At 53.0% G+C, this 27,350-nt stretch overlaps 1 protein-coding gene across 1 annotated transcript; it reads left to right on the forward strand.

The window, feature by feature from the left end:
* Positions 1-16,394: 16,394 nt before the first annotated feature.
* NES (nestin) lies at positions 16,395-24,783 on the forward strand. The gene is made up of 4 exons (XM_053915911.1): positions 16,395-17,304; positions 18,339-18,463; positions 20,234-20,307; positions 20,533-24,783. The coding sequence occupies exons 1-4, from the start codon at positions 16,522-16,524 to the stop codon at positions 24,294-24,296; spliced, it is 4,746 nt and encodes a 1,581-aa protein (XP_053771886.1). The 5' UTR covers positions 16,395-16,521; the 3' UTR covers positions 24,297-24,783.
* The last annotated feature ends 2,567 nt before the right edge of the window (positions 24,784-27,350 follow it).

Below are 27,350 nucleotides of genomic sequence, written 5' to 3' on the forward strand. Positions count from 1 at the left end.
CCTGTCCCTGGCTGATTGGAAAAGAGATAGATTAGTGTAAGTGTGGGAGCTGAGGTTTCAGCAGCAGGGATTCAAGTTACAAAACTTCCCTTCACTCTCCTCACCACCATTCATTTGCTGCTGAATCCATGAGTATCACCTCCACTTTCCTGCCTCCAGCTTCCTTGGTTCCCCCTTCTGGCTTCCAAGGTCACCAGGGCCTCATCCTCCTGACCTCTCGGAGGGGCGCCTGACACTGACGAGCTGATTCATATCTTCTCCCACATTCTCCACAAAGGTGACACAACTTCCTTCTCCGCCTTCAATTGTTCCTTCTCTCTCCTCCAACCTCATTCTGTGGGCAACCCCAGGCCTGGCACTGGCCTCCCACATGTTCCAAATGAGCTCATCCATGCCTCCAGGCTGGCCTTGTACCTGCCCAGGTCCCCGAGTCTGAGACAAGCCCATCTCTGCCTTGAGATCTGTCACAGACCCCTTCTTCCTTGGCTCCTAGATCTTCCAGGCCCCTTGGATCCTCCTCCCATGCATCTTCCTGAACCTCCAGACTCAGGTCTATACTGCATTTTCCCAAATTCCATCCTGATCTCTCTCTCAAACACTTGCCCTCCTGCCCCAGGCCACTGCCCTATGCCACACCTTGTCATCACTGACCAGGTTTTTCTTTCTTTTTGGGGGGCATTCGTTGGTTGATTCTTGTATGTGCCCCGACCGGGGATGGAACCCCCAGCCTTGGCATATTGAGATGACACTAACCAACGAGCTACCCAGCCAGGGCCTCTCACCAAGTTTCATACAGCCGCAGCTTCTAACTAGTTTCCCCTCCTTCTCTTTCCTTTATCACGGCATGGCAGGGTGAAATGAGCACCAGTGCCAGAGTAAGAGTTTGGAATCCAGGTTCTGCCACTTGCTATTTGTGTGACCACAGATGAGTTACTTAGTTTTTCTGAGCTTTAGCTTCTAACACAGCCTGAAGGGGCCTCTCCTGCATCAGTGCTGAGTCAGTGGGCATGCTTCATAGCCTCTGTGTTGGCAGGTGAGCTTCCTCTTCCTGCAAGACCAGGCTGCCTGGGGCCAAGGCCTCCTGTTTCTGCCCCATGAGAAGCCACATGCTGCAGCTGAGGGCAGAGGGTTAGAGCCAGGGTCCAGGGTCTCCTCTGAGTATAGGATGGGAGAGGTGAGGGGTCCTTTTACTAATTCATCCAACTCTCATTTCCTAAGTGCCTCCTCCTAGGAGCTGGGTGCCCTGCTAGGTGCTGGGAATGCAGAAATGAAAAAAACGAACAAGATCTCTGCCCTCCCGGGGCCTGTAGGGGGAAACATAGAGAATTAAAGAATAAAAGCACCAATAAATAATTACATACTGTGCAGGTGCTATGAAGGAGGAGAGCAGAGGGAGAGCATGTGATAGAGGCGGCTTCACCTAGACTGCGGTGGGCAGAAGTGGCCGGAGAGCAGGCAATCTGGAGGGCAAAGCACTTGGGAGGTCCTGAAGCACCTAGTGGGGATGAGCAGAGGGAAAGATGCTCAGGGCAGAGGGAACCACAGGGTAAAGGCCCCGAGCATGGTTTGGGGATGTCCAAGGAGTGCAGGGACATGAAGAACGCAGGGCAGCTTGGGGCTGTCAGAGGCCAGATGGACCAGAGGGCTGCAGTGTTTCATATCTTATTCTAAGTGCAATGAGAAGCCTTCAAAAGGTTTTTTTTTTTTAAATGGGGGGTGGCATTCCAGTTGTGTTTTTATAAGGGCCCTCTGGCTGCCAGTGGAGATGGGTGGGAGAGAAGGGGGAGTGAAGGGAAACCAGCAGGAGGCTAATGAGATGCTCAGCAGAGGGTAGGATGCAGAGGCTGCGGGTGCAGCCTCAGTGGTACAAGAGATGGGACTTGGCAGTGACGGAAAGGGAGGTGTCAAGTGGCTCTCAGGCTTCTGGCTTAGGTCACTGTGGGGCTGGGATTGTTCTCAGAAATGGGAAAAATGGATTGGGCTGGGCTTTCTGGATGCTGCTTTTCTGTTTGTTTTCATCCAGAAGAACCCTAACTGCTTGACCTGAGCCCTTGCCTTGTCTCCTTTCCGTACCGCCTCCTCTTCTCACCCATCTAGGGCTCCAGTTTTGTCTGACCTCTATCCAGGCTGTGGCTCCCAGGCCTACCGTTTCCGACCTTAACTTGACTCCCCTCTTCCATCCTGGAGAGACCTTTTTTTCAGGTCCTCTGGCCCCCTTCCCAGGTCCTGGTGGCTGGAACCCTCTGCCATTTTGCTCCGAGCACCTGCTCTTGCTTCTCTGCCTAGTTTGTCTCTTTCTGGAACAAAGGTGTTGAGAAAAGTAGAGAGAAGAGGCAGATTTCTCTTTCTCAGGAGATCCCAGGGGGCAGAGACTGCGTCTCCCCCATCAGATTGGGTGTTCTCTGAAGGGAGTGGCTCCTTGTGGGCAGGGCCTTTCCCCCTGGCTCTGCTTTTCCAGTTACTTCCTGGCCCACCAGCCTGAGATGACAAGGAAGCCACTGTCCTAAACCTAGAGATTGGATCAGGGAGGGGCCCCTCACTGCCTGGCCCAGCCCTTGAAAAAGTCCTTTCAGCTTCCCTTCCCACCACCAAGGCCCTCTTGGGCTCTTCTGTTACCTGGGCCTTCATTACTCAGCAGTGCATTTGGGAGAAAATGCACAGGAAACCCCACGCCCTGCCTACATTCCGAAAATTCTGTGACATCTCCATGGGCAATGTGCTCTGAAGTCCAAGCTTCTCAGAACCCAACCATAGGAGGTTTCGTGAAAGGGCTCAGGCAGCAGAGAGGCCTGGCCACGCAGCCCCAGGATAGGAAGGCAAAGACAAGGGAGTGGGCATGTGGGATTCTGTCCCGGGGCTGAGGACTGACATATGCGTCAGAGGCACCAGGCACCGGAAAAGTCTGCTCCAACATCTCAGGGAAACTGAGGTGCGTACAGGCATGCACACCTAGAACACAGGAGCATGGAGCTCAAAGGCCTAGTAATGTCAAAACCAAGAGACTCAGGGCATAGCTAAGACCAGAGAAGATAAATCCCTGAGTCCAGAGTGGTTTTGAGGCCCCCAGAACCCAAGGGCAATTCCATGCCTGTATGTGGCAGGAATAGCCAAGTTACAGGCACCCAAAAGGGAGGGATTGGCAGATGTCTGGTCAGAGACAGGGAGAGAGGGAGGGAGAGAGAGAGATTTGGAGGGAGAGAATGGGGCTGGGAAGAGATTGGGGGAGGAGGACCCTGGAGAAAGTAGCGGGGGGGGGGGGGGGGGCGGGGGGGGGGAAGGGGTAGAGGAGAGGGGACCTGCTGGTCAGGCTCTCTGACCCCAGGTTCCTACAAAAGGCTGCTTCGGGATCACCACAGGTACTAGATGGATGGGACTGGAATAGTCAGGCCCTTTGTGGTGGGGGAGGGGGAGTTGAAGGGGATGAAAGGAAGCTGCTTCTGAGGAGAGTCCTCCAGGGTCCTCCACCTCTTCTTGGCTCCCTTTCCCCTCCCCAAGTGACCTCGGGAGCCTTCCAGAGTTAGTGGGGGATGGGGAAGGGACTGAAGGGGGGAGGGGAGGAGCAGAGTCCAACCAAGTATTTCTCTTGGCTGGGCTAGTCATACCTGAGAGAGATAAGGGAAGGACTATAGGAACAAGGGGGAACCTGGGGCTGGGGAGTCCCTCAGTCTGTAGAGAAGGTGAATCGGCCCTGGCCGCATAGCTCGGTTGGTTGGAGCATTGTCCTGATCCACCAAGGTTGCTTGCTGTTTGATCCTGGTCAGGACGCTTACAAGAAGCAACCAATAAATGCATAAATAAGTGGAACAACAAATCAGTGTCTCTCTCTCTCCCTCCCTCTCTCTTTCAAATCAATTAAAAATTTTTAAAGAAAGAAAGTGAATCAGTCCCATGCAAATAAGACACAAACGCAGTCCCTGCAGAGGCCCCAGCAGTGATGGTTGAGACTGTTGTCCAAGCGTCAGAGCCCCATCAGACCCTCCCAGCTCCCCTTCAGCCCTGCAACTGCCCTCCTGACCTCTTGGCTTCTTCCTGCCTCTGGCCCCTTGGCACTGCCAGCTGCCAGTCGAGAAACCAGTTCTATTCCTGCCCTGGATAAGGATCTCTGGGCTGGGCTTTTCCCAGGCAGCAGCAAAAATCTGGCAGGCCGACAGCACCCCGCCCCCAACCGGGGCTGCCAAGATTCCCCATTCCAGCCCCACTGAGGGGCCTTGCTCCTTTCTCACCATCTCTCCCAGGCGCCAGCACCACCTTCCTCTGGCCCGGGGCACACCCTTTTAGACTTCCCTGTTTCAGGGAGAGCTCTGTAGCTCTTACGAAGGAGGAACCCTAGAGGAGCCCCTCCTCTGGCTCTCGTTCCAGCCCCCAGGACATGTCTAAGCCCCTTCTCTTCCAATGACAGACACTGGGACCCTCAGAGTTCCTTGCCCAGCCCTATTCCTACTCAAATGTAAGTACGTACTCCTTAGAAGAGCCTTGTAGGAGGCAGGGTCTGTTCCTTGGCTTTCCCTCCACCCACCCCACCCCCTTGTCCATACCCACTCCCATTCGTCTGCATCGCCTGAACCATTTCTGCCTTCTTCCCACCCTCCCCCCTGGGTCCCCACAGTGCTCTGACAGTTGCTCCCACAGCAGGGTCAGCCCCCTGCCCAGTCACTGTCACTGAAGCGGGTAAAGTGAGACAGGGTTGACCCCACTTAACCCCAGCCTATGGACTGCCCTGGAGCCATTATTCATTTCCCAGGACATTCCAGTCCTTTCCTCATCCTTTGGAGCTGCAGCATTCCTCCAACTAGACGGGAGTTTAAAAGGTCATCTCCACTATTCTTCCGCCTCCTCATGTCTGCCTGACCTCTGCCCCTGCCCAGTGCACCAGAAACCTCAGACCGATCCTTGTTCCTGTCCCAGCCCGCCACAGGGTTGACCAGCCTCTCTCAACTTCCCCCAGGGATCCAGTCACTTGCAGGGGGCAGGGAAGGTCCAAAAGCAGAGAAAAGGCAATTCTGGCAGCCATCGTGGAAGATCTAGGGGCTTCCGGAGGAGACTGGACTCAGGCCTCAGCTCCCACCTCCGCCCCTTAAGCAGGTGTGACAGGCCAGGCTGGGATTTAAGCTGGTGACTCAAGCTGGAGCAGCCTGACAGCTTCACAGTCCTAGGCAACAGCCCTCCCTTCTGGCTACCTCCATCCCCACCCCCCACCCCCCTGGAATCTTAGAAGCTGGGATTTCTAGAACCAGAAAACAGAATCCCAGAAGGAAGGGCCCTGGGGGATCATGCTTCTCCTTTGTTCCAGAGGAAACTGAGGCCCAGAAAAGGGTGTAGCTCACCTGGGGGTGTCACTCAGGCCACAGAGGTGGGGAACTCACTGGTAACAGGAAGGGGCTGCTTGGGTTCAGTACAGCGGGTGTCAGCTGGACCCCTCCAATCCTTTCTCTCAAGCGAGGGAAGCAGGTTCGTCAGTACGGAGAGAAACATTTGTCCTCCCGTAGTCTATCTTCCATCTCTCAGTCTAGAGTGGGCCAAGCCTGTGCCACTAACTAGGCCCCTCTCCTCCTTCTGGGCTGCAGATTATGAGGCTAGAATAGGTGGAGGCACCTGATTCAGGCTCAGATGGGGGATTAGGGGCTAAGGTTTCAGCAGGAGCCCTGAGGCAGGGGGATCCTGCACCCAGGCCAGGAGAGGGACACTGGAGGAGATTCTTCAGTGGCTTAACCCAGCCCCCCACCCACCTCAGCCTGCACATGTATGTGCCTGAGTATGAGGAGAGCCAAGGCCAGGTCATTGGCCACGTGGCCACACTGGGCACAGGTGCCATCACTGTTTCAGAGGTGCCATAAAGGCAGGACCTGGACCTGGGGCTGGTCCTAGGCAGATGGGCCGCATTTACTCCCTTTACCAGCATTTACGAAGCATCGATTATGTGCCAACATGGTGGTGGGCGGGGCCGATGCAGTCCGGGACACAAGAGCTTCTATCTGTCCTTCCATCAAGTGAGAAAATGTCACCAGTCACTGAGCTCCTACTCTGTGCCAAGCATGTCCTTCCTGTACCTCTCCTCAGATCCAGAGCCAGGATGGGACCTCTCCAGCGAGCTCTGTGGGACAAGGTGTCGAGGAGGGCCCTCTCTTGCCATCACCCGTTTCTGCCATCCTCAGGCTGCTCGGCCTCAGCCTCCAGCCCCTTTCCTCACAGCTGGTATAGAGGCTTAATCTTTCAGTGAAACTTTCCTGTAATTGTCCTGTTACCACAGCTGGACTCAGAAGTCAGCCAAGGAACTGTAGAAACACAGAGGAAGAAAGGTGAGGTCATCCTGTCTGGCAGCCTGTCTCAGGGCAAGAACATATGCTGCAACCCAGCTGAGTCCCAGGACTTAGCAGAGGAGAGAATCCACCCTCCCACAACCTTCCCATTGTCCCCATTCCTCCAGGGAAGTCCTTCTTGAAGGCTGATTCAAGTGCCTCCTGCTATAGCTTCAGCTCTTCAGCAGGATGGCGCCCAGAAGACAGAATAATTTTCTTAAGGGGCTTCAGGGACTAGGAAGGGGAGAAAGAGTGTGGGTGCACCCAAGTGGGGCACTTTCTCCACCTCTCTCACCTTTTCTTATTCTCTTCACCACGCATTCTTTCCTCTTCCCTCCTCTCTCCACTGGCCCAGCGGTGTTCCCGCCTGGTTCCTGCTCCCTCCTCCTTCCCTCCTTGCCCCTACACCAGCAGGCCCTGGCCCAGACTGGGGAAAGGCGTTTATACTCCTAGCCTCTGCTTCCTCACCACTCTGCTCTTCCAGTCCCCACTGATGGCCTCCACCCTGACACAGGAGGCTGTAGAGCTTGGGTTACTCAGGGCCTCTGGTTATTTTTAATGCCATCAGCTCAGAAGATAAATATACTTCCCTTTCCCCCCAGCTGTCCTGGACAAACCACCCCCCACACCCACACACAGATTCCCTCCTTCTCCCACCATTTACCCAATCGCCTCAGACCCGACGTGCCTCTAATCCTTCTCCTCACATTCCCTCCTAGTGGGACCCCTCACACTGGACTCCCAGCAGCAAGACAGCTTGACCCCCAAATCCCATAGATGAGGCAGGAGGTGCTGTGTCCTGGCTCCACCTAGTGCCTTCTTGAGACATCACATTCAGCAAAGGACTGGCAGGAGTCCCCCCGCCAGTGGCCCTGGGCTGGAGCAGGACTCAGAAAGCCCTAGGAAGCAGGTGCGGACCAGAGTGGCTCCTGCAGGTTAGTCTGCCTTCTTGGCCCCAGCCTCGGCCCTGGGGTCTTGCTCTTACTTAGCCAAGGGAGGAGCTGGTGGTCGAGAGCCCGCTGATTCTTCTCTCCCTGATCCCAAGTTCAAGTTCTTCCTGAAATTAATTTCCAGGCCTCCTGCTTTGACCCAAAGAACCCTCTGACAATTGCTCAGGGCAGGAAGTGCAGCTCTCCAGGGAGGTCAGAAGAGGGACCCTGGGATCAAGTTGTCCACTTCTAAATTGTTGGAGTCCCCAGGATTGAAGAAGCCACCAGGATCCACTAGGACAGCTCCTGAAACAAATCACCCTACAGTGGTTAGGTGGGTGCTCCCGTAACAGCATCCGCTCCATCTGGTGGCAGCCTGCTCAGTACAGAAACAAGTCTTGCGACCATTTCCTTTGGGCTGGCATCTGGGTGGGCCTCATCCCTTCCGACCATCAGGGCCTGTTTCTGTTTCCTGATCCACGTAACAAAAGTCTGGGCCCTTTTACGCAAGAACCCTTGAGACATTTAAGGTGACTCACCCTCCGTGTTTATTTTCTAATATCGCATGTCCTCTGTCAGAAAAGAGCCGTGTTACAGACAGCGGTGTATCTCTCCAAGCCCTTTGCATCTCCTTCCTCCTCCCCAGACAGAGCCAGTGTATTCGCCTTCATTTTTATCATTATTTTGCCTTTCAAAAAATATTTTTACTGCATATGTATGTATCTCCAAATAACACATTGTTTTGCAGGGTGTTGAGTGTTTGAGAATCAGCATCTGCTGTGCATATTTGTGCATATTGACGGCAGCTGCTTTCCTTTTCAACACCACGACTTTCGGCCTCATTTGATGCACCTCCACAGTTATGCTGAATGAGCACCACTCGGATGAAAAATTAAAAAAAACTGACAGTACCATGGTGATGCAGAGCAATGGACGCTCTTCATTCACTCTTTGTGCTCACCCACCTTAAAAGCCATGTGGTGGTGTGTCCAGAGGAGCGAAGGTCTCATTCCCTCCCCGGGGGTGCAGAGAAGGGCCTGTGCACGTGCACCTGGAGCCCAGAACGGCTGTCCCCAGTGTGGGGGGTAACACTAAAGCCCCCCTGCCACATTCACTTATTTCACAAGCATACATTGCATACCTGTTGAAGGCCAGGTGCTGGGAATTTGAACAGGACCTGCCTTACTCTCACAGGGGTGAGCTCTCTGTGCTGTGGTGGGGAAAGTACTATATTTTGTAAAGATTTTATTTATTTATTTTTAGAGAGAGGGTAAGAGAGGGAGAAAGAGAGGGAGAGAAACATCAATGTGTGGTTGCCCTTCATGTGCCCCCCACTGGGGACCTGGCCCGCAACCCAGGCATGTGCCCTGACTGGGAATCCAACCGGCTAGCTACCCTTTGGTTTGCAGGCTGGCGCTCAATCCACTCACTGAGCCACCCCAGCTGGGGTGGGTACTATTGTCCCCATTTTACACCTAAGGAAGCTAAGACTCAGAGAGGTGAAGTGTCTCTCTAGGACTCAAACTCAGGTCTGCTCCCAGAGCCATTGCTCTTAAACCTTGCCACACTGCTTCCAGGGGCCTGGGCCATCAGCCAGCACACTGAAGTATGTCAGTGCCCTCCCTCCATGGAGTGCTCAGAGCCAAACCCAGTGGTGTGGTCAGACCAGCATGCAACAGGACAGTCAGCAAACACCTACCTGGTGGGAGCTTAGTGTGGTCAGGGCAGCAAGGTCCTATGGGAAACAGATTTCACCTTCAGCTTCCTCCCTGGTATCCCAGCCCAGCCCCTTCCAGCCTTCAGTTCTTCTCCATCTACTTCTCCCCAAAACTGGGTTGGGGTAGGGGTGGGATAGAAAGACTTGATTTTAACCGGAAAGAACTGGCACATCCTAGAACTGATCCAACCTAAGTATTCTCACATCTCTTCCCTCCTCTCGACTTCTAGGTTCAGGTCTCATCACCATGAGCCTTGATGGTGGCGACTGCCTGGCCACCCTGCCTGGCTCCCCCACCTCACCCCAGTCCTCCACAGTGATCTTCCTAGGCTCGGCCCAGGTCCAAAGATGGGCAGTGGGGAGAAGTGCTCCGCTTTTTACCTCCCACCCACCTCTCTGCCCCACTGTGAGTCTCTCTCCCACTGCAGGAGGGAGGAAGAAAATGGGTGAGTGTCAATTACTTAGTACTATGGTGAGACTCCTTCAGATGTAGCCTCCCTTGTGGGCAGTGGTGCCTAAAGCTTGCTGCCACATGGGGGCTCCTTTCGTGGAGTCCTCTTGGCCCACAGAACCTTACCTCTCTCCATGTGGCCCCCTCTATTCCTGGCCACCTTTCTTCAGGGTCTGTTTCTTCTACTTAGTGAGGCCCAGAGGGCAGATGAGCACGTCCGCTGCCCTAAAAGACAGCTGGCCAGGAGCAAGGCACCAGGGGCCATCAACCAGCACACTGAGGTATGTCAGTGCCTCCAACCTTGAGGGGGTTCCTATGGAAGTCCTCACCCACTCGCTGTGGTGGGCCTCAGCCTTCCCCTCTGAGCAGAGGAGGGGGGAGCACAGCCTCTGTCGGGGCTGGCCACTCTGCATTCCGCGCTGCATCACACAGCCCCTTCGAGCGCCCCCCGCCCCCCGCCCCCCGGCCTTCTCTCATGTAGCCTGGGGAGGCTGGGACAGGGCTAAGGCCTTCAGGGTGACTCTGGCAACTTTCTTTAGGCTGTGTGGTATCACAGGCTATTCTTTTTAGTTTCAGAGCTTAGCTGCCATCCTGAGACAGGAGTAGATTCAGAAAGTCTTCATCACACATTATTCTAAGTCCCCTTACCATCTGGTTATGTTCCTCTGGGATCAATTCCAACTCATAAAGGTCCCTCTTAAAATACAGTGTCCAGAACAATCCTCCAGGTGCAAAGGGCGAAGAGACTGTCACTACCTCTGATGTGGACATCTTCCACCTGTGAGTCACATATTCTTTTTACTTTTTTAGGCAGCCACTTCAGTATCGGTTCATAAAATGCTTGTGGTCTGCTAAACCCACCAGGTTTTCTTCACTAAAAATGCTCTATTCTTTATTTTTCTTTTTATGTTGTTATTATATAGTTTTAGATTTTATTTATTTACTTTTAGAGAGAGGGGAAGGGAGGGAGAAAGAGAGGGAGAGAAACATCGATGTGCAAGAGATATATCGATTGGTTGCCTCTTGCACACCCCCAACTGGAGACCTGGCCCACAACCCAGGCATGTGTCCTGACTGGGAATCGAACCGGTGACCTTTCAGTTCGCAGGCTGCCGCTCAATTCACTGAGTCACACCAGCCAGGGCTATGTTGTTATTTTTTAATTTATTAATTTTTATTTTTTAAATATTGTATTTATTTATATTCAGAGAGAGAGAAGGGAGGGAGAATGGGAAGGGGAGAAACGTCAATGTGTGAGAGATAAATCGACTGGTTGCCTCTTGCACGCCCCCAACTGGAGACCTGGCCTGCAACCCAGACATGTGCTCTGAGTGGGAATCAAACTAGTGACTTTTCGGTTCATAGACCAATGTTCAATCCACCAAGTCACACCAGCCAGGACTTTTTTATTGATTTTTAGAGAGAGGAAAGGAGAGAGAGACAGGGTGGGGGAAGAGTGGGAAACATCGATTTATTACTCCACTTATGTATGCATTCATTGGTTGATTCTTGTATGTACCCTGACCTGGGATCGAACCTGCAGCCTTGGCATATGGGACAACACTGTAGCCAGCTGAGTTCCCCAGCCAGGCTCTGTCCTATGCTGTTAACTTTTAAAAAACCTAAAGCAGAATTTTACATTGGTCCCTATTAAATGTCATCTCGTTTATTTTTTTCTATTCTGTCAAAATCTAACTCTTAGTTGTTGCATAGCCTGTCGATTTGGTAAATACAGCTTCTATGTTTTCATTCAAGTCTTTAATAAAAACTCATAACAGTCAGGACCAAGGACAGAACCCGGTGAGAGCGCCCAGAGCCCTCCTCAGCTAGTTCATGGACAATCTCTAGGGACAGCTACTGAGCTTTGTATCCACTGCTGTAGTACCACATGGCCCATGTGTCCTGGGCCCAGAAACACAAGAAGTGCAGCCAAAGACCTCACAAAAATCCCACTAATCCGAAGCAAGCCCTGGGGGAGGAGAGGAGGACACTTGGCCCACTGTGTGTCTGTTGAGTGCCTGCTGGCCCCTCTGTAGGGCCTCTCGTTCTTCTCAGTTTCTCATTGCTGCAAATACTGAGTATCTGCTTGGAATCTGCTGAGCACTGACGTGGCTCTACCAGGCTGTGTTTGCTAAGACCCACCTTCACCTGCCTTAGGGAAATCAACACCAGACTCTTCTCTAGCGTTTTAGATCATCTCTGCTCCCCGGAATCCCCAAAACTCACTGACAGAGGTCCATGGGAGGAGAATTTGCTCCAGCTTAATGGTATTGTATAAAAACTTCCCCAAACCTGGCCTTGATTGATACTCAAATCAAACGTACGTGGATGGGTAAGTATTAACCTCCTTTACCAAATGTCTCCCCTCTGCATAAGAGTGAGGGGCCCATGAGTGGAATTCATTTCCCAATGCCACCCCACCTCTCCAGGGGACCTCCTTAAGAATTCCAGAGGACTTCTGGCCAAGATGGAGGTGTAGGTAGACACACTGTGCCTCCTTGCACAAGCAAAATAAGGACAACAACAATTTAAAAACAAAAAAACAACCAGAACTGACAGAAAATTGAACCGTATGGAAGTCCGACAACCAAGGAGATAAAGAAGAAACATTCATCCAGACTGGTAGGAGGGGTGGAGAAGGGCAGACAGGGAGGAGAGGACTCACAGCAAGGCAGCATCTGGTGGACCCAGGGAGGTGGCGGATTGAGGAGCAGGGTGGACAAAGCTGCAGCTGGCCGGCCAGGCAGCAGCTGGTGGACAGGGTGACAGACCATGCAACCCAGAGTTCCAGCGTGGGAAATAAAGCCTCAAATCACAGAATGAAAACCCTTGTGGGGGCTGAGGCAGCAGCAGGAGAAACTCCCAGCCTCACAGGTCAGTTCCTTGGAGACACCCACAGGGGCTAGAATGTACACAAACCCACCCACTAGGGAAGCAGCACCAGAAGGGCCCAGTTTGATTGTGGGTAGCGGAGGGAGTGACTGAAAACCAGCAGAGAGTGGAGCAAGGGCTATTGCTCCCTATTGGACCCCTCCCCCACATACAGCGTCACAGTGCAGCAAGGAGTTGTTACCTGGCCCTGGTGACGGGGTATACCTAAAGCTCCGCGCCTTTATGTAACAAGCACACCCAGACCAAAAAAAAAAAGGCCCAAATGAAAAAACAGATCAAAGTTCCAGAAAAAAATACAACTAAGCAACAAACTGCCACGGTCCAGCCGCAGCAGGGTCCAGGGGTTCCTGAAAGGTGGGTAAGGCGTCGGCGATGGGAGACAGACGACATCACGCCTCAGAGGACAGTGAAGCTCTGTTCCGTTTATTGCAAGCACAAATGGATTTTTATATTTTCCTTTTTGGCATAGATTAACATTTGCAAGTGCATAACATGATCAGTTAAGCAGAAACATCAATACAAAGGTAACCATGAAAAGTACGAAAATTTCCATGGATATAATTATATTAAACAAAGATTGTTTTGACCAAAGTTTCCATAGATTCAGTTATAGTAAACAAAGATTATTTTAACTAGGAGAGTCATAAATCAGACGATTAGACATTTTCAGAAATTGTTCATAGGGCAAAAATATACGGTAGATTGAGCAGAGGCAATAAGGCTTTTGTGATATCTAACTTAGCTATCTTTTCTTTCTAAAATGTTTCTCTGTGTACTATAAACTTTAACTTCATAGTTACTGTTTCTGTATACCTAATAGCTAACCAGCTTTTCTTATTTCTATGGCTGTCTAATTGATATATATTCTTATTTAAGGTAAAGGAGGGGCTGTTCTCCACCAACTTTTAGACACTCGGGCTATTTCATTAGAGGGGATTATTTCTTACTCAGGTTTATAAACACATTGTTTAAACAATTTTGGGCATGATTCAGTAGTCTGGGGAGAACTAGTTGTCCCTTCAGAAGTTCCCTCAAGGTTCGAGCCTCTTTCTCCTCATGGGAATCAAGGTTCAAAGTAAGACCATGAATAATATCAACAAGGAAGTTACTAAAAGCAATCCCAGGAAAATTACCACCCCCCTTTGTATGCCACGTTCTCCTCCAGAAAGATGGATTCCTTGAATTCCTTCTTTCCATGTCCGGACCTTGTCAGACAACATGGTTGGAAGAGGACGTGGCAACAAACAGATAGCCAGCCTATCAGATGCACAGTTCAAAACACTGGTAATCAGAAAGCTCACAGAATTGGTTGAATTTGGTCACAAATTAGATGAAAAAATGAAGGCTATGCTAAGAGAAACAAAGGAAAATGTACAGGGAACCAATAGTGATGGGAAGGACACTGGAACTCAAATCAATGCTGTGGACCAGAAGGAAGAAAGAAACATCCAACCAGAAAAGAATGAAGAAACAATTCAAAAAAAATGAGGAGAGGCTCAGGAACCTCCAGGACATCTTGAAACGTTCCAACATCCGAATTATAGGGGTGCCAGAAGGAGAAGAGGAAGAGCAAAAAATTGAAAAATTATTTGAATAATGAAGGAGAACTTCTCTAATCTGGCAAAGGAAATAGACTTCCAGGAAGTCCAGGAAGCTCAGAGAGTCCCAAAGAAGCTGTATCCAAGGAGGAACACAGCAAGGCACATCATAATTACATTACCTAAGATTAAAGAGAAGGAGAGAATCTTACAAGCAGCAAGAGAAAAGGACACAGTTACCTACAAAGGAGTTCCTATAAGACTGTCAGCTGATTTCTCAAAAGAGACCTTACAGGCAAGAAGGGGCTGGAAAGAAGTATTCCAAGTCAGGAAAGGCAAGGACCTACATCCAAGATGACTATCCAGCAAAGCTTTCATTTAGAATGGAAGGGCAGATAAAGTGCTTCTCAGATAAGGTCAAGTTAAAGGAGTTCATCATCACCAAGCCATTATTATATGAAATGTTAAAGGGATTTATCTAAGAAAAAGAAGATAAAAAATGTGAACAGTAAAAATGACAGCAAACTCACAGTTATTAACAACCACACCTAAAACAAAAACAAAAGCAAACTAAGCAAACAACTAGAACAGAAACAGAACCACAGAAATGGAGATCACATGGAGGGTTATCAACAGGGGAGTGGGAGCGGGAGAGAGAGGGGAAAGGTACAGAGAATAAGTAGCATAAATGGTAGATAGAAAATAGACAGGGGAGGGTAAGAATAGTATAGGAAATGTAGAAGGAATTTATATGTATGACCCATAGACATGAACTATAGGGGGGGATGTGGGAGGGAGGGGGTGTGAAGAATGGAGTGGAGTGAAGGGGGGGAAATGGAACAACTGTAAAAGCATAATCAATAAATTATATATATATAAAAAGAATTCCAGGGGACCCCAAGTATTCAGCTCTCTCTCTCCATAGGGAGGAAGTGAAAGAGGAGGGAGAGGACTCAGCTCCCCTGGATACAGTTAGTTCTTGAGGAGCCCCCAGCCCACACTGAACAGCAGGATTTGCGCAGTAATATGAGGATGGAGAAGCCTCAGCCTCCTAGTCTACACTAACCCTCAGTCACTCCCTCCAGTTCATACCCATGGGCCCTCTGGCCTCCATTCCACATATTGGCAGTGAATTCCAAGTCCTAGCCGGGCTGGGGATGAGGGCATATGGGTGCGAATGGCCTCCTGGCATTGACCTTGCTGTAGCCCCCACCCAGAAAACTCTCTCCTTTCTCTGTGCTCCCCCAGCTCTCTACAAGCACCTTGGGAGCTAAGTGGGGCAATAATCTCATTATGTCTACTTCCATCACCAAACTGTGAGCTCCTCCAGGGCTGGGAATTAATACTGACACATAGTAGTTGTTCATTAACACATGTAGAGCCAAATTGGATTTATGTGAGCAGAAATTCATTCCCTAGACCCACTTGGTTGCATTATTCTGACTCTCCCCCTCTGACCCTGCTTCTGCTTTACTCTGCATGCCCCAAATCCTATTCTCTCACTGCCGGGCTCCCAGACCCGTCCTCCTCAACCCAGAAGGCCTTCCCAACTACTCCCACCCTCAGTGGGCTCTCTGCTTCCTGAAATGTAAGACCATCAAAGGGATGTTTTGAGGATTCAGTCAGATAATGTAAGTAAAATCATGTTAGGACACTATTTGGCACATCACAAAGGCTCAATAAATTTGGGACAGCTGTGATAAAGGAAATAGCGGCTCCTTCCCGCTTCCTCTTCTTGGCCCGGTTTGTAAGCCACCAGGGGGCGGCCTCTGCCCAACAATCCCAGACACCTAGGCCTGGATGTGGCGCCCTTCTCCGAGAACTGGGAGAAGTCTTGGACTAAGAAAGGTGGGAATGTGACCCTCAGGATATGTGGAAGAGCGGTAGGAAGGATGGAGGTGATAAACAGGCAGAGCACCCTTTCGCCTGATTTTTCCATTTCCTGACGGGCCCCGAAGCAATAGGGGGTGTGTGTGTGCAGTCTCCCAGTACGGCACATCTGTTGTTCGTTTTTCCCAGGCAGTGTCTTTCTCTTACCTCTCTCTGCAGTGCTCCCTTCTCCCAGTATTTTCTATTTACAAAAAACGTGGCCACATCTATCTACCCTCTCAGCAGTCCTGTGAGATTTCCATCATTGCTCCCATTTTATGAAGAAATCGAGTCTTAGGGGAATTCAATAAGTAATACCTTTCTTGGGTATGCTGAGTAACTGAGACTCGAATCCTCTCCTGCCCTGAATCCCCTGGCATGTCCACAGGCTCAGCTCTGTGCATATTCTGCTTTTATCACGGGTCATGACCCTTCCTCACCGCTTTCTCCCTCAGAAAGTCGCCACAGTCGGATCAGATTCTCCAGGCATGGCTTTTCCTTTAGTTCCACACTCTATCCAGTTCACCAGGTCGCGGGGACAGAGGATGCAGCTGTTCCTCTAAACTCTAAGGGGTTAAGGCCTAGGTCCCGCCTCCCAGCTCGCTCCCCCCCTCCCCGCCCCCCCGCCCCCCCCCCCAGACTGGCGGGAGTATGAATAGGCTCGCTCCCACTCTCGACTCTCAATCGCTCTGGCTGCTCTCCCCTCCCTCCAATCGTTGTCCCCAACGGCCTCTGGTTTCCTTTTCCCTTTCATCCTAAAAGCTTTGAGAGCCGCTGGCTTCTCCCGGTTCTCCGCGTCTCTCCATCTTCGGTGGGTCAGACGAGCAGAATGGAGGGCTGCCTGGGGGAGGAATCTTTTCAGATGTGGGAGCTCAACCGACGCCTGGAAGCCTATCTGGCCCGGGTCAAAGCGCTAGAGGAGCGTTATGAGCTGCTCAGCACGGAGCTTGAAGGTCTCCGGGCACAGTCCGGGGATGCCTCCTGGAGGGCCCGTGCCGACGACGAGCTGGCAGCTCTGAGGGCCCTCGTCGACCAGCGCTGGCGGGAGAAGCACGCAGCCGAGGTGGCGCGCGACAGCCTGGAGGAAGAGGTGGAAAGCGTGGCGGGCCGGTGCCAACTGCAGCGGCTGGCCCGCGAGCGGATGGCGGAGGAGGTGGCCCGCAGCCGGCGTGCGCTCGAGGCGGAGAAGTGCGCCCAGGCTTGGCTGAGCAGCCGGGTGGTGGAGCTGGAGCGCGAGCTAGAAGCTCTGCGCGCGGAGCACGAGGAGGAGCGCGCAGGCCTGAGCGTGCCGGCAGCTGGGCCGCCATGCCGCCCCAGCCCAACCCGCGGGCCCCAGGGGCCGGGCCCCGAGGTTGAGGAGCTCGCACGACGGCTGGGCGAGGCGTGGCGCGGGGCAGTGCGCGACTACCAGGAGCGTGTGGCGCGAATGGAAACGGCGCTGGGCCAGGCCCGCCAGCGGTTGGGTAGTGTGGTGCAGGGCGCCCGCAAGGGACGCCTGGAACTGCAGCAGCTCCAGACTGAGCGCGGCGGCCTCCAAGATCGAAGGGCAGCCCTGGTGCAGAGGTTGGAGGGCTGCTGGCAGGAACGACTTCGGGCCACTGAGAAGTTCCAGGTGAGGAGGTGGAGGGCCTAGGATAGATGAGGCTTTGAGAAGGCCCTGCGGGGCCCAGAGACCTTCTGGGGAAGGGAGTGGAAGTGGGGACGAGATGGCTGCTCATTCAGGGACCACTTCTTAGGAAACTCAGAGCTGGTGCCAGAGGCCCTAGACTTTCACGACTCGCTTGTTCAGAGCTCTCTCAAATCACACTGCCTGGAAGGGCAGACAAGCCCAAGACATGTATACACCTTCCCACTCTGATGGCCACTGGGCCCCTCCCCAGCCTCTGCTGTCACTGGCAAGATGCCCAGAACTTTCCTTCTCATCACTGCTGGACTCATGGCCCTGCTACTCAGAATCTCCAGAGTTCCTACCGCCCTCATCTCCCTGACAGGTGGGGGTGAGGGGCCCTGCATGAGGGGCCATCTGCCCTTGTCCTGTGTCATGGCTTCTCGACTTGCTGAGGACATTCCACAAGCCTGGGACAGCTGCTCCCCTTCACACTGCACAGATGTGACCAGCAACTGAGAAAACAGCCCCCTGCCTGGGCCAGACAGAGCTCTCACTATGGCCAACTCCTCCACCCTCCTCTCAGAAGAGACAGATTCCAGAACTTGTAGGAAGTGGAGGGGGTGGGAGCCTGGTGTGAGGAGCAAAAGACAGTGATTGAGACTACGGCAGTGTGGCTTCCAGTCCTGCAGGCTTCAGGCCTCTTGATTAATCGTTTTTCCTTCTGCTTCTACTTTTTTCCCCTCTCCTCCTCTCTGTAACCCATCTCCTCTCCTCCCTCATGTCCCCCTTCCTGTGGAATCTGAATTCTGAGCAGCATGTGCAACCATTTAATCAGCATCCTCCGAGGAGGAGCCCCATGGGAGAGGGCTGAGAGGGGCCCCTGTTCTCCTGGAGGCTCTAGAGTGAGGCAAGGAAATAGGAATCTGCTCCACAGAGAAGTCAGGAGCAGAAGGTGCTGCTACAGCAGCTAGGGGGATGCAGGTTAGTCAGCAGGCAAGACCCTGCCCTTTACTGACTGCCTCTGGCTTGCTCTGCAGCTGGCTGTGCAGGCCTTGGAGCAAGAGAAACAGGACCTACAGACTCAGATTGCCCAGGTTCTGGAAGGTCGGCAGCAGCTGTCACGGCTCAAGATGTCCCTCAGCCTGGAGGTAGCCACATACAGGTACAAGTTGACCCTGACCCACCCGGGCACACAGCTGTGCACATATAGGCTAGGGCAGAGGCTCCTCAGCTGAAGGGGTCCAGAGCTATGGGTGTGGTGGCAGCTCTGCCACCACTAGGTTCTGTGGCTCTAGGTTTACTCCTTTCACACCAGGCTATTTCCCACCTGAGCCCACTTAATCTCCTGTGGGTTCAGGACCAGAGAAGTATCCTGTGTCCAGGAAATCCCCCAAGGAGAGGTGATATTGCTGAGTGGGACAGCCTGAGGAGAGAGGCTGGGCATGCGTGGGGCATCTGCATCTAGACCCTTACCCCAAGGGTTGAAAAGTCCTTTCTCTGTGTGTATGTGCTCACACCAAAGGGGTGACATCCTTGAGCAACCTCAGAAAGGAGGAACTGCAGGTGCGGGTAGCTGACACTGGCTTGCAATGACCAGTCTCCTTGTCTGGAAGATGGAGATGTCCAAGTCCCCTTCCATCCTGAATGTCATAGGGCCTGACCACTCTCGAGCCCTAATCCCCTCGCCCTACCCATCCCTTCTGCAAGCCACATTTCCTGTTAGCTCAGGAAAGGCTGAGACTGAGGAGGTGCTGCTTCTCTGGCTGTGTGGATTTGGGCAAAATCACAGCCTTTTCTGTGAAACTGGCCTGCTTGGTTGAGGATCCAGTAATTTTGCCTGAGGGAGGGGCTTTGCTACCATGAAGAGCTTCTTATACCAAGCCCACTGTGTGGGCCAAGGCAAGACAAGCTATGAGAACAGTGCCCCAGAATCCATAGACAAACAAAGGCAGGGACCCTAGGACAGGTTCTTGAGGAGAAGGGAAACAGGGCCCAGAAAGGTCATTGAGGACCCAGGGAAGAGGAAGGGAGCAGTTGCATGAGCTCGAAGGGCAGAATGCTGCCTGGGGAAGGATGGAGCTGAGACTGCAGACAATACTAACCAGACTCAGAGATTATAAGGAAGAGTTGAGAGTTGATATTCAGCATAACCTATTGAATCGATTGGTCTCCCCTCTCCCTGGTGGTCCCCTCCCCCTCTGTCCCCATGGGGCTTCGAGGCAGGGGCACAAAGATAAAGACCTCTGTTGCTCTTGAAAGGCTTGGGATCCAGAGTACTTAGAGATCCCAAGATGAAGACCTTAACCCTAATCAAACCACTGAGGGGAAGGGTCTGAGCAGGCTTAACCTTTGGGGTTTTGATGAATGAAAAGGATTTGGAGAGAGGGAGCTGAATTCTTTTGATTTTTTTTTTTTTTTCTGTGACTAGCTCCTGGGGCCCGGGGGGAGGAGGAGGAGGAGGAGGAGGGAGCCTATCCCATGGGAACGGCCTGAGCATTCCCACTTCCCCTGGAAAGCCCCCTCCTTAGGCCCTCTGGATTGTGGTGTGGACAAAGGCAGAAATTAGCATGAGAATGAGCCCCACACACAGAGGATGAGGTCATTGGCCTGGGTGGGGAGGAGGAGACTAGTCTAAGCAATCTGTGAGTGTGTGTACACTGCGATAGATCGCTGTGTGGGAATCTGCTTGTGTGTCTATAAGCTCATCTGTGTGTCTCAAATATGTGTGTGATGCTATGTAACCATGTGCGTGATATCTGGGTATGTGATTATGTGATTTCATGTGCACAGCCGAGTATAACCCCAATGTGGCATTTGTGTGATAGTGGTAAAAATGAAGAAGATTCCAGCAATGTCAGGGTTTTTTTCTGGCTGGCTTGCCTACAGGCCTATGGGCAGAGGGCTGACCCAGTTTTTCCTCCCTCATCCCCAGGACCCTCCTAGAGGCTGAGAACTCCCGGCTGCAGGTACCTGGCTGTGGTTCTAAGTCTTCCTTCAGCATCCAGGGTAAGAGTTGGGGCCATGTTTCCCCTCTCCAAAACTCTATCCTTCTTTGCTTTTCATACCCCAGAGCAATTCCTTTCGTGAGAGGCAATAGACTAAGTCTTGACTCCATGGCCCCAAAGAGCCCCGACAAGGTCCATGGACACTCTTGCCAGGAATGGTAACTGCTGTGGCCCCATCCCCCTGCCGATACATACTGACACCATTTCTTCTCTTCCACCTTTCCAGACCCCAAGCTGGTGCTGCATTTTCCTGGGACTCCAGAGGGCCGGTGTCTGGGACCTTTGCTTTCTGTCCTGAGCCCTACTCCCCTCTCCTCACCCTTACCTGATACTCTTGAGGCACCTGTTCCAGCCTTTCTGAAGAGCCAGGAATTCCTCCAGGCCCATACCCCCACCTTAGCCAGCACCCCCATTCCACCCACACCTCAGGCTCCCTGCCCTGCTACAGATGGAGATATCAGAGCCCAGGATGCCCCTCTCTCTGTGCTCCAGCCACAGGTTGGGAGGCAACAAGTTCCACAGGCTACACAGCCTGAAGCAGATATAGCTTCCACTGCCAGCATCCTTCCAGGACCAGAGGAATCTGGGGAAAAGCAGCAAGAGGCCAGTATAGGCCAGTCTCCCGAGGATCATACCTCCTTGGCTCCACCGCTTACCCCTGACCACCCCAGTTTAGAGGCCAAAGATGGAGAACCCAGTGAGACTAGAGTATCCAGCAGATTCCAGGAGGAAGGTGAAGGGCAAATGTGGGAGCTGGCACAGAAAGAAATAGCCACAGAAGTGAAAGTGTTAAGCAGCTTGCAGCAGCAAACACAGCAAGAAGAAGGGGATCTGGACATGAGGGAAATTCAGGAAACTCTGGAAAAAGAAACTCTGAAGTCTCTGAAAGAGGAGATTCAAGAGCCACTGATGTTTCTAGAAAAACACAGCCATGAAACACTGAGATCTCTAGAGAAGAATCAAGAGCTATTGAAGTCTTTAGAAGAAAAAGACATGGAGGTAGTGAGAACTCTAGAAAAAGAGACTGTAGAACTACTTAAGCCTATAGGAAAAGAGGACCCACAGCCACTGCAGTCTCCAGAAAAGGAGAATCAAGAACTGATGAGATCTTCTGAAGGTAATCTGGAGACATTTTTATATTCAGAAGAGGAAAATCAAGAACTAGTGAGGTCTCTAGAAGGGGAGAACCTTCTAGAGTCCTTGAGAGCTCTAGAAAAACAGAGTCAAGAGCCACTGAGGTCTCTAGAAGAAGAGGACCCTAAAACACTGAGAACTCTTGAAAAAGAAAGTCCTGCCTCTCTGAAGTCTCTAGAAGAGGAAAATCGAGAGACCTGCAAACCTCTAGAAAAAGAGAACCAGGAACCACTGAAATCTCTAGAACAAGAGGAACAAGAGAAAATGAGGCCTCTAGAAAAAGAGACTCAACAACTACTGAAGTCTCCAGGAGAAGAAGACCAAATGACATTGAGACCTCTGGAAAAGGTGAAACTAGAGCCACTGAAGTCTCTTGGAAAAGACCAGGGGATATTTAGACCTCTCAAAAAAGAGAATCAAGAATCACTGATATCCCTAGAAGGAGAGAGTGTAGAAGCAGTAAGATGTTTAGAAACAGATAATCTAGAACCACTAAAGTCTTCAGGAGAAGACCTGGACATTTTAAAGTCTACAGAAACTCAAGAGCCATTGTGGTCTCTGGAAGAAAAGAATTGGGAGACAATTAAACCTCTAGAAAAGGAAATTCAAGAACCACTGGGGTATGTGGAAGAGAATCAAGAGTCATTAAAGCCCCTAGAAAAGGAGAATCAAGAATCGCTGAGATCTCTGGGAAATCTGAGAACTCCAGAAGAGGTAGACAAGGAAAGTCAAAGGTTCCTGCAAGAGGAAGAGAGCCTGGAGAAGGGAGAGAGTCAAGAGTCGCTGAGGTCTCTGGAAGAGGAGGGCCAGGAGCTGCTGCTGTCTGCAAATCAGCAGAGGTGGGAAGATATGGCAGTGGGAGACCAAAAACTGGATCAGGAAATGCCTTCTGGGACGGCTGGAGTGGACAATGAGGATGAGGCAGAGCTGGCCCTGAGGGAATGGGATGGCTTCTCTGGAAAGGAGGAATCAGCAGAGGAGGGAGAACTGCAGCTCCCAAGCCCTGCAATGGGAGGGGCCTGGAGCACAGGTGAGGGGCACTCAGGGAGCCCTGAGCCCAAAGAGCAGAGGGTTTTAGCTGAGGGCACCAGTGGGGAAGGAGGTGCTGAGGGCCTTCTGGACCCTGAAGGGCAACTAGAGCACAGGGGAGCCCCAGGCCTCCAAGCTCCCTGGGGAATGTCAGAGGTGATAGAGCCAGTGTTGGAAAGTGAGGATAAGGCCCCAAGGGGTGGCCAAGCCCTCCCTGAGGTCACCTTGAGGTTGGAGACATCTAAGGGTGAGTTTGTTTCTGGAGCTGAGCAAGGACTGGAGTTGGAGGACCCAGGCCACTTGGCCAGAAAGGAGGTGATGGAGCCACTCCTAGGGGGAGAAGATTTAGAGGCAAAGAGGGAGCAGGACTTGGAAGGGTCTGGAAAGGACCTAGAGGGGGCAGCTGCTCTGGAGCTAGAGCTTCCCATAGTGCTCAGGAAGAGCAGAGACCCTCTGGAGTCTCACGGGGCTAGGAAGGAGTTGGAGCCTGAGGCCCCCAGGGGAGCAAAGGAGGTGTTCCCTGCTGAGACCTTGTCCCATGATGAAAGTGACACCCCTCAATCCAGGCCCCTGGGGTCAGAGGAAGCTGAGAAAGATGTGGAACCAGTGCTAGGGCCCTCCAGCCCAAGGCCCACTGAGTCCTGCTTACTCACCCTAATCCCTGAAGATGCCCCTGGGCCCCGGCCCCTGGCTGAAGGGAGCCAGGAGGCTAGTTGGAGGCTAGAGGGCAGTGCCCTGGAAAAAGTGGAGGGTGAGAAGGAGGAGTTGGGGCCTGGGGGTCTCCCTGAGGGCCTCCAGGATGAGGGGGAGGAGAGCAGAGATGAGAGCGAGGCTGATGAGCTAGGGGAGACCCTTCCTGACTCCACTCCCCTGGCCGTCTACCTCAGGTCCCCTGCCTCACCCAAGTGGGACCTAGCTGAAGAGCAGAGGCCCTCTCCTCAAGGGGAGACCACAAAAGAAGGCTGGGATCCCACTGTTCTGACCCCTGAGGGTCATGGTGCTCGCCCAGAGGAGGAGGAAGAGGAAGAGGAGGAGGAGGAGGGGGGAGAAGAAGATGAGGAATGTGGCCAGGACTCTGACCTGTCGGAAGAATTTGAGGACGTGGGAACTGAGGGTTCTGTCCCTCCTGGGGTCGCCAGGGAATTGATGGAACCTCTGGGCCAGGTGTCCCAGCTGGTACTGGAGCCTGCAGCCTGGGGTCAGGATGGGGAGTCTGATGGGTTTGCAGATGAGGAAGAGAGTGGGGAAGAGGGAGAAGAGGAAGAGGAGGGGAAAGGGGCAGGGGTGGGACAGTGGGGCCCAGGGCCCTCTGTTGGCAGCCTCGCTGCCCTGAGTGGCCCTCAGACTGGGAACCTCCTGGGGTCTGGGACTGTGAATGTCAGCATCCGCTGGGATGATGGCTTGAGGGGTGCAGCGGCTGATCCCCCCATGACTGTCTTGGAGACTGAGTCCCAGGACAGCACGGAGCCCTCTGGCTCAGAGGAAGAGTGTGCTCCCTTGGAGAGGGAGCACCAAGTGTCTGGCCCTCTGGGGACCCTCAGTGGGACAGAGGACACCCTTGGTGTCAATGGTCAAGGCCCCAGCTTGAAGAAGGAGTTGGAGCATGTGAATGGGGGGATGGTGGACCAGTTAGAGCAGTCTGACAGAGTGGGGCAGGGGAGACTGGAGGCCCTTGAGGGGTACCGAGGGACCCCTTTGGAGGAGGAGGAGGCGGGTGCCCTGAAGACCCCTTGGGCTGGGGCTCCTCTTCACCTGGGCCCTGGCCAGCTCCTGAAGTTCACTCAGAGGGAAGGAGATGGAGATTCTTGGTCCTCAGGGGAGGATTAAAGACAGGGCTCCTCCTGCACTTCAGATGTGGGGACATGTCCCCAAGCACCCTCCCTGCTCAGGGCCAGCACCTTAACGTAAGTGGTTTCTGTCTGAGAGGCCTGGCTGGGCGAGGTAAAATGGGGTGTGGTCCTAAAATGGAGGCTCCAGGAGTAAAACCCAGCCCCTCAGACCCTGCAAAGGGGCCGCGATGCCTGCACCATCCCATGAGGTTTAAGCCGCCTGAAGCCCTATAGGACTAGCCGCCTCGTCTGTGCACCCCTTTCCCTCCCCATTTCTGCAGCTGGAAAAGGCCTGGGGTCCGGTGGCTCCTCCAAGGAAAGAGGGTGGCTGGGTGGTCTTTGCGCTGGGGTTCACCACCCTGCCCCTCCTCGCTCCACCCTTATGGGGTGCCTGGCCAGTGGGGGGCGCCTCTGTGTCCTGACTCCACGTACTCCTGTGCTGTGGGGCTCTGACTCGTTTCCGCCTAAATAAAATAAAGCGCTGCCTCCACCTACAAAGTCTGCACTCTTTCTTTCCCAGTTCAGGGGGTCCTTGGGGAGAATTGGGAGGTGCTGGTGTTGGGGAGGGGCTGCCTCCTGAGGAGCAGATGCCCTGGTAGGTCTCTTGAGAGAGATGAAGCAGACAGACCTGGGCTGTAGGCAGCAGTTCTAGGGCCCCCGGGAGGGCTCGGAGTGCCAACCCAGGTGACCTCAGTGCCTGAGCATGCAGGCCATCATCATCTCTGCCACAGGGCTGATTAAAGGGAGTGGGACTTGTGCCACCCCCACTCTTGCCTGTCCTCCGCTGTCCCCTCAGTGCCGCCAGCATAATAAGTCCCTTTGCCCCCAAACCCAAACAGTTGTCTGGCCTGTGATGTCTGCGCGGACTGGCTGGGTCAGAGTGGGGTGAGGCAAGAAGGAGGCCTGCTCTGCCTTAGCCTGGTTGTGTGGCCTCAGGTCAGCGTTTAACCTCTCTGAATCTCAGCATCAGCCAAACAATGGAGGATACGGGGCTGGGCGACTTGGGGGGCTTCCCGGGGTAGAGAAAGCAGGAGGAAAGGCTAGGAGAAGCTGGAGGGCTACAACTTTGACCCTCAGTAGTTCTTTCCTTGCAGAAAAGGGTAAGTGAGCAGGAAGAGAGACTAAAGTGGCAGGGTGAGACGAGCTAGGGGCTACGTTGGTAACTGGGGTCGACGTGGGGTGGGGGCACATAGCCACAGCTTCTGTCTACCCCAACTCCTTTCCAGGGGTTCTCTGGGTCCCTGTGTAGGGCAGGGAGGGGCCGGAGGTTCTTGGATTAGGTAGGGGTCCCCACCTAATCAGGATACCCGAAGAGAAGCCACTCCCCAGCGCAACTCAGTAGGGAAGGAAGCTCTGTCAACACCACCAAATATCCCCGGTGGGGTGGAATAGGGGCTGCCAAACAAATGTTCCCCATTTGGAGACAAGCTCAAGTCTGGGAGCACGCTGAGGTCCCAGGAAAGATGAGAGGAAGTCTCAGCCAATCTGGCCGCCACCGCGGTCCTCCAGCCATGGGAGGGGTGGACCAGAGGTCCCTGACAGAATCTCACTGTCTGCCTCTCTGCCCATGCCTTTCTCATACTCTGTCCAAGAGTGTTTGTCTGGGGCACTCAGGCCTTCATTTTACACGCACCCCTGCCCTCAGGGTCCAGGAGTCTATCTCTCCCCACCCTTCTGGCATCCGCGCCTCCACTGCTTCCTGTACCCACTGCTAACAAGGCCCTTTGTGATCCCGTCAGGCTGCCCGGCTGGAGGCCAGCACATCCAGGCAAGTAAGGCCCACTCCCTGACCCTCTAATGGGACACAGGAGCCCTGTGTGTGATCTCTCCAGGTGCTCAGGCACCCCTTCCTGGGCAAGGGACCAAGGACAGAGGCCAAGCCAAGCAGTCCTTCCTTGTGCCTGGGTGACCATCCTGCCCCACACACCACGGTCCCTGGTCCCCCACAGATCTACCCAAACCAGCTGGTTCTGCTAACAATCCCCAACAGGGAGGGATGTAAGTTAACAAAAGTGAGGCCTTTCCTAAAGGGGGTATGTGGTAGGAGGTTTTTTCTCTCTGGAAATGGTCATCTGTTTATACAGCAAGAGAAATACAGGCTTGACAATAACAGGGACATTCCTGGTGGTGAGAACAGGAGTGATTGTCATTTTTAAATATTTACTAAGCATCTACTATGTGCCATGCACTATGTACTCACTAGGAGTCCAGGGTTCCCTGCTCATGAAGCTTTATCTTTTAATTGAACAAGGGCTTCGAGAAGAATCCTATTTGAAAACAGAGAAGTACATGAAGTAAGGGGAGCAAAGAGCAGAGAAGCTGGCCTAATGTGGGCAGGAGGAGGGTGGGAGGGGGTAGCCAGAGAAGGCTGCCCTGAGAATCAGAGGATGAGCAGGAGCTGGTGGGGGCAGGGGGGCGGTGGCGGGGAAGGAGGGAGGAAACACCCCGTGCACAATCCTGGTGCAAGAGGAGGGGCCTGGGCATTTGAGGAACAAAACTTGGCTTGTGTGGCCAGAGGGTGGAGAAGAGGGAGAAGAAGGTTGATGGTGAGACTGGAGAAAGAGTCAAGGTCAGTGGCCAAGGCCTCACCAGGCAGCCAGAAAATGCAGACTTCTTCCTGAGGGGTATGAGGAGCCTCTGAGGTGATATGACCAAGTTTGCTTTTAAAATAAAACCTTCCGACTACTGTGAGCATGGCCCAGAGTGAGCAGGAGTGCTTCAGGGAGGCAACTGCAGTGGTCTGGGCGGGGTGGTGGTGGCAGGGGACGGAGAGGAGGCACGGAAGGGCAGCAGGGTCTCAGGACTGTGGTCCACTGTGGGAGATACGGGAAAATGGCAGCAGAAGCTCCCAAGGTTTTAGCCTGGGCAGTTGGGAGACAGTTGTCCCATCTCTGAGCCAGAGAATCCAGCAGGAAATTGTGAGCTCTAAGAGGGGCTACCCTGGGGGGAGAGTGAGACATGAAGCTCAGGAGGGAGGACCAGGCTAGAGACAAGAATCGGAGGGCTGCTGGCCTAGAGGTCAACCAGACAGAACCCCCAGGGAACTCCTGGC

Source organism: Desmodus rotundus, chromosome 12, assembly GCF_022682495.2.
Source record: "Desmodus rotundus isolate HL8 chromosome 12, HLdesRot8A.1, whole genome shotgun sequence".
Lineage (NCBI taxonomy): Eukaryota > Metazoa > Chordata > Mammalia > Chiroptera > Phyllostomidae > Desmodus > Desmodus rotundus.

Coding starts and splice junctions, on each gene's coding strand:
- NES (XM_053915911.1), top strand. CDS start 16,522: ATGGAGGGCTGCCTGGGGGAGGAATCTTTTCAGATGTGGGAGCTCAAC. Junction 18,464..20,233: donor CTGGAGGTAGCCACATACAG/GTACAAGTTGAC, acceptor CCTCATCCCCAG/GACCCTCCTAGAGGCTGAGA. Junction 20,308..20,532: donor GTCTTCCTTCAGCATCCAGG/GTAAGAGTTGGG, acceptor CCACCTTTCCAG/ACCCCAAGCTGGTGCTGCAT.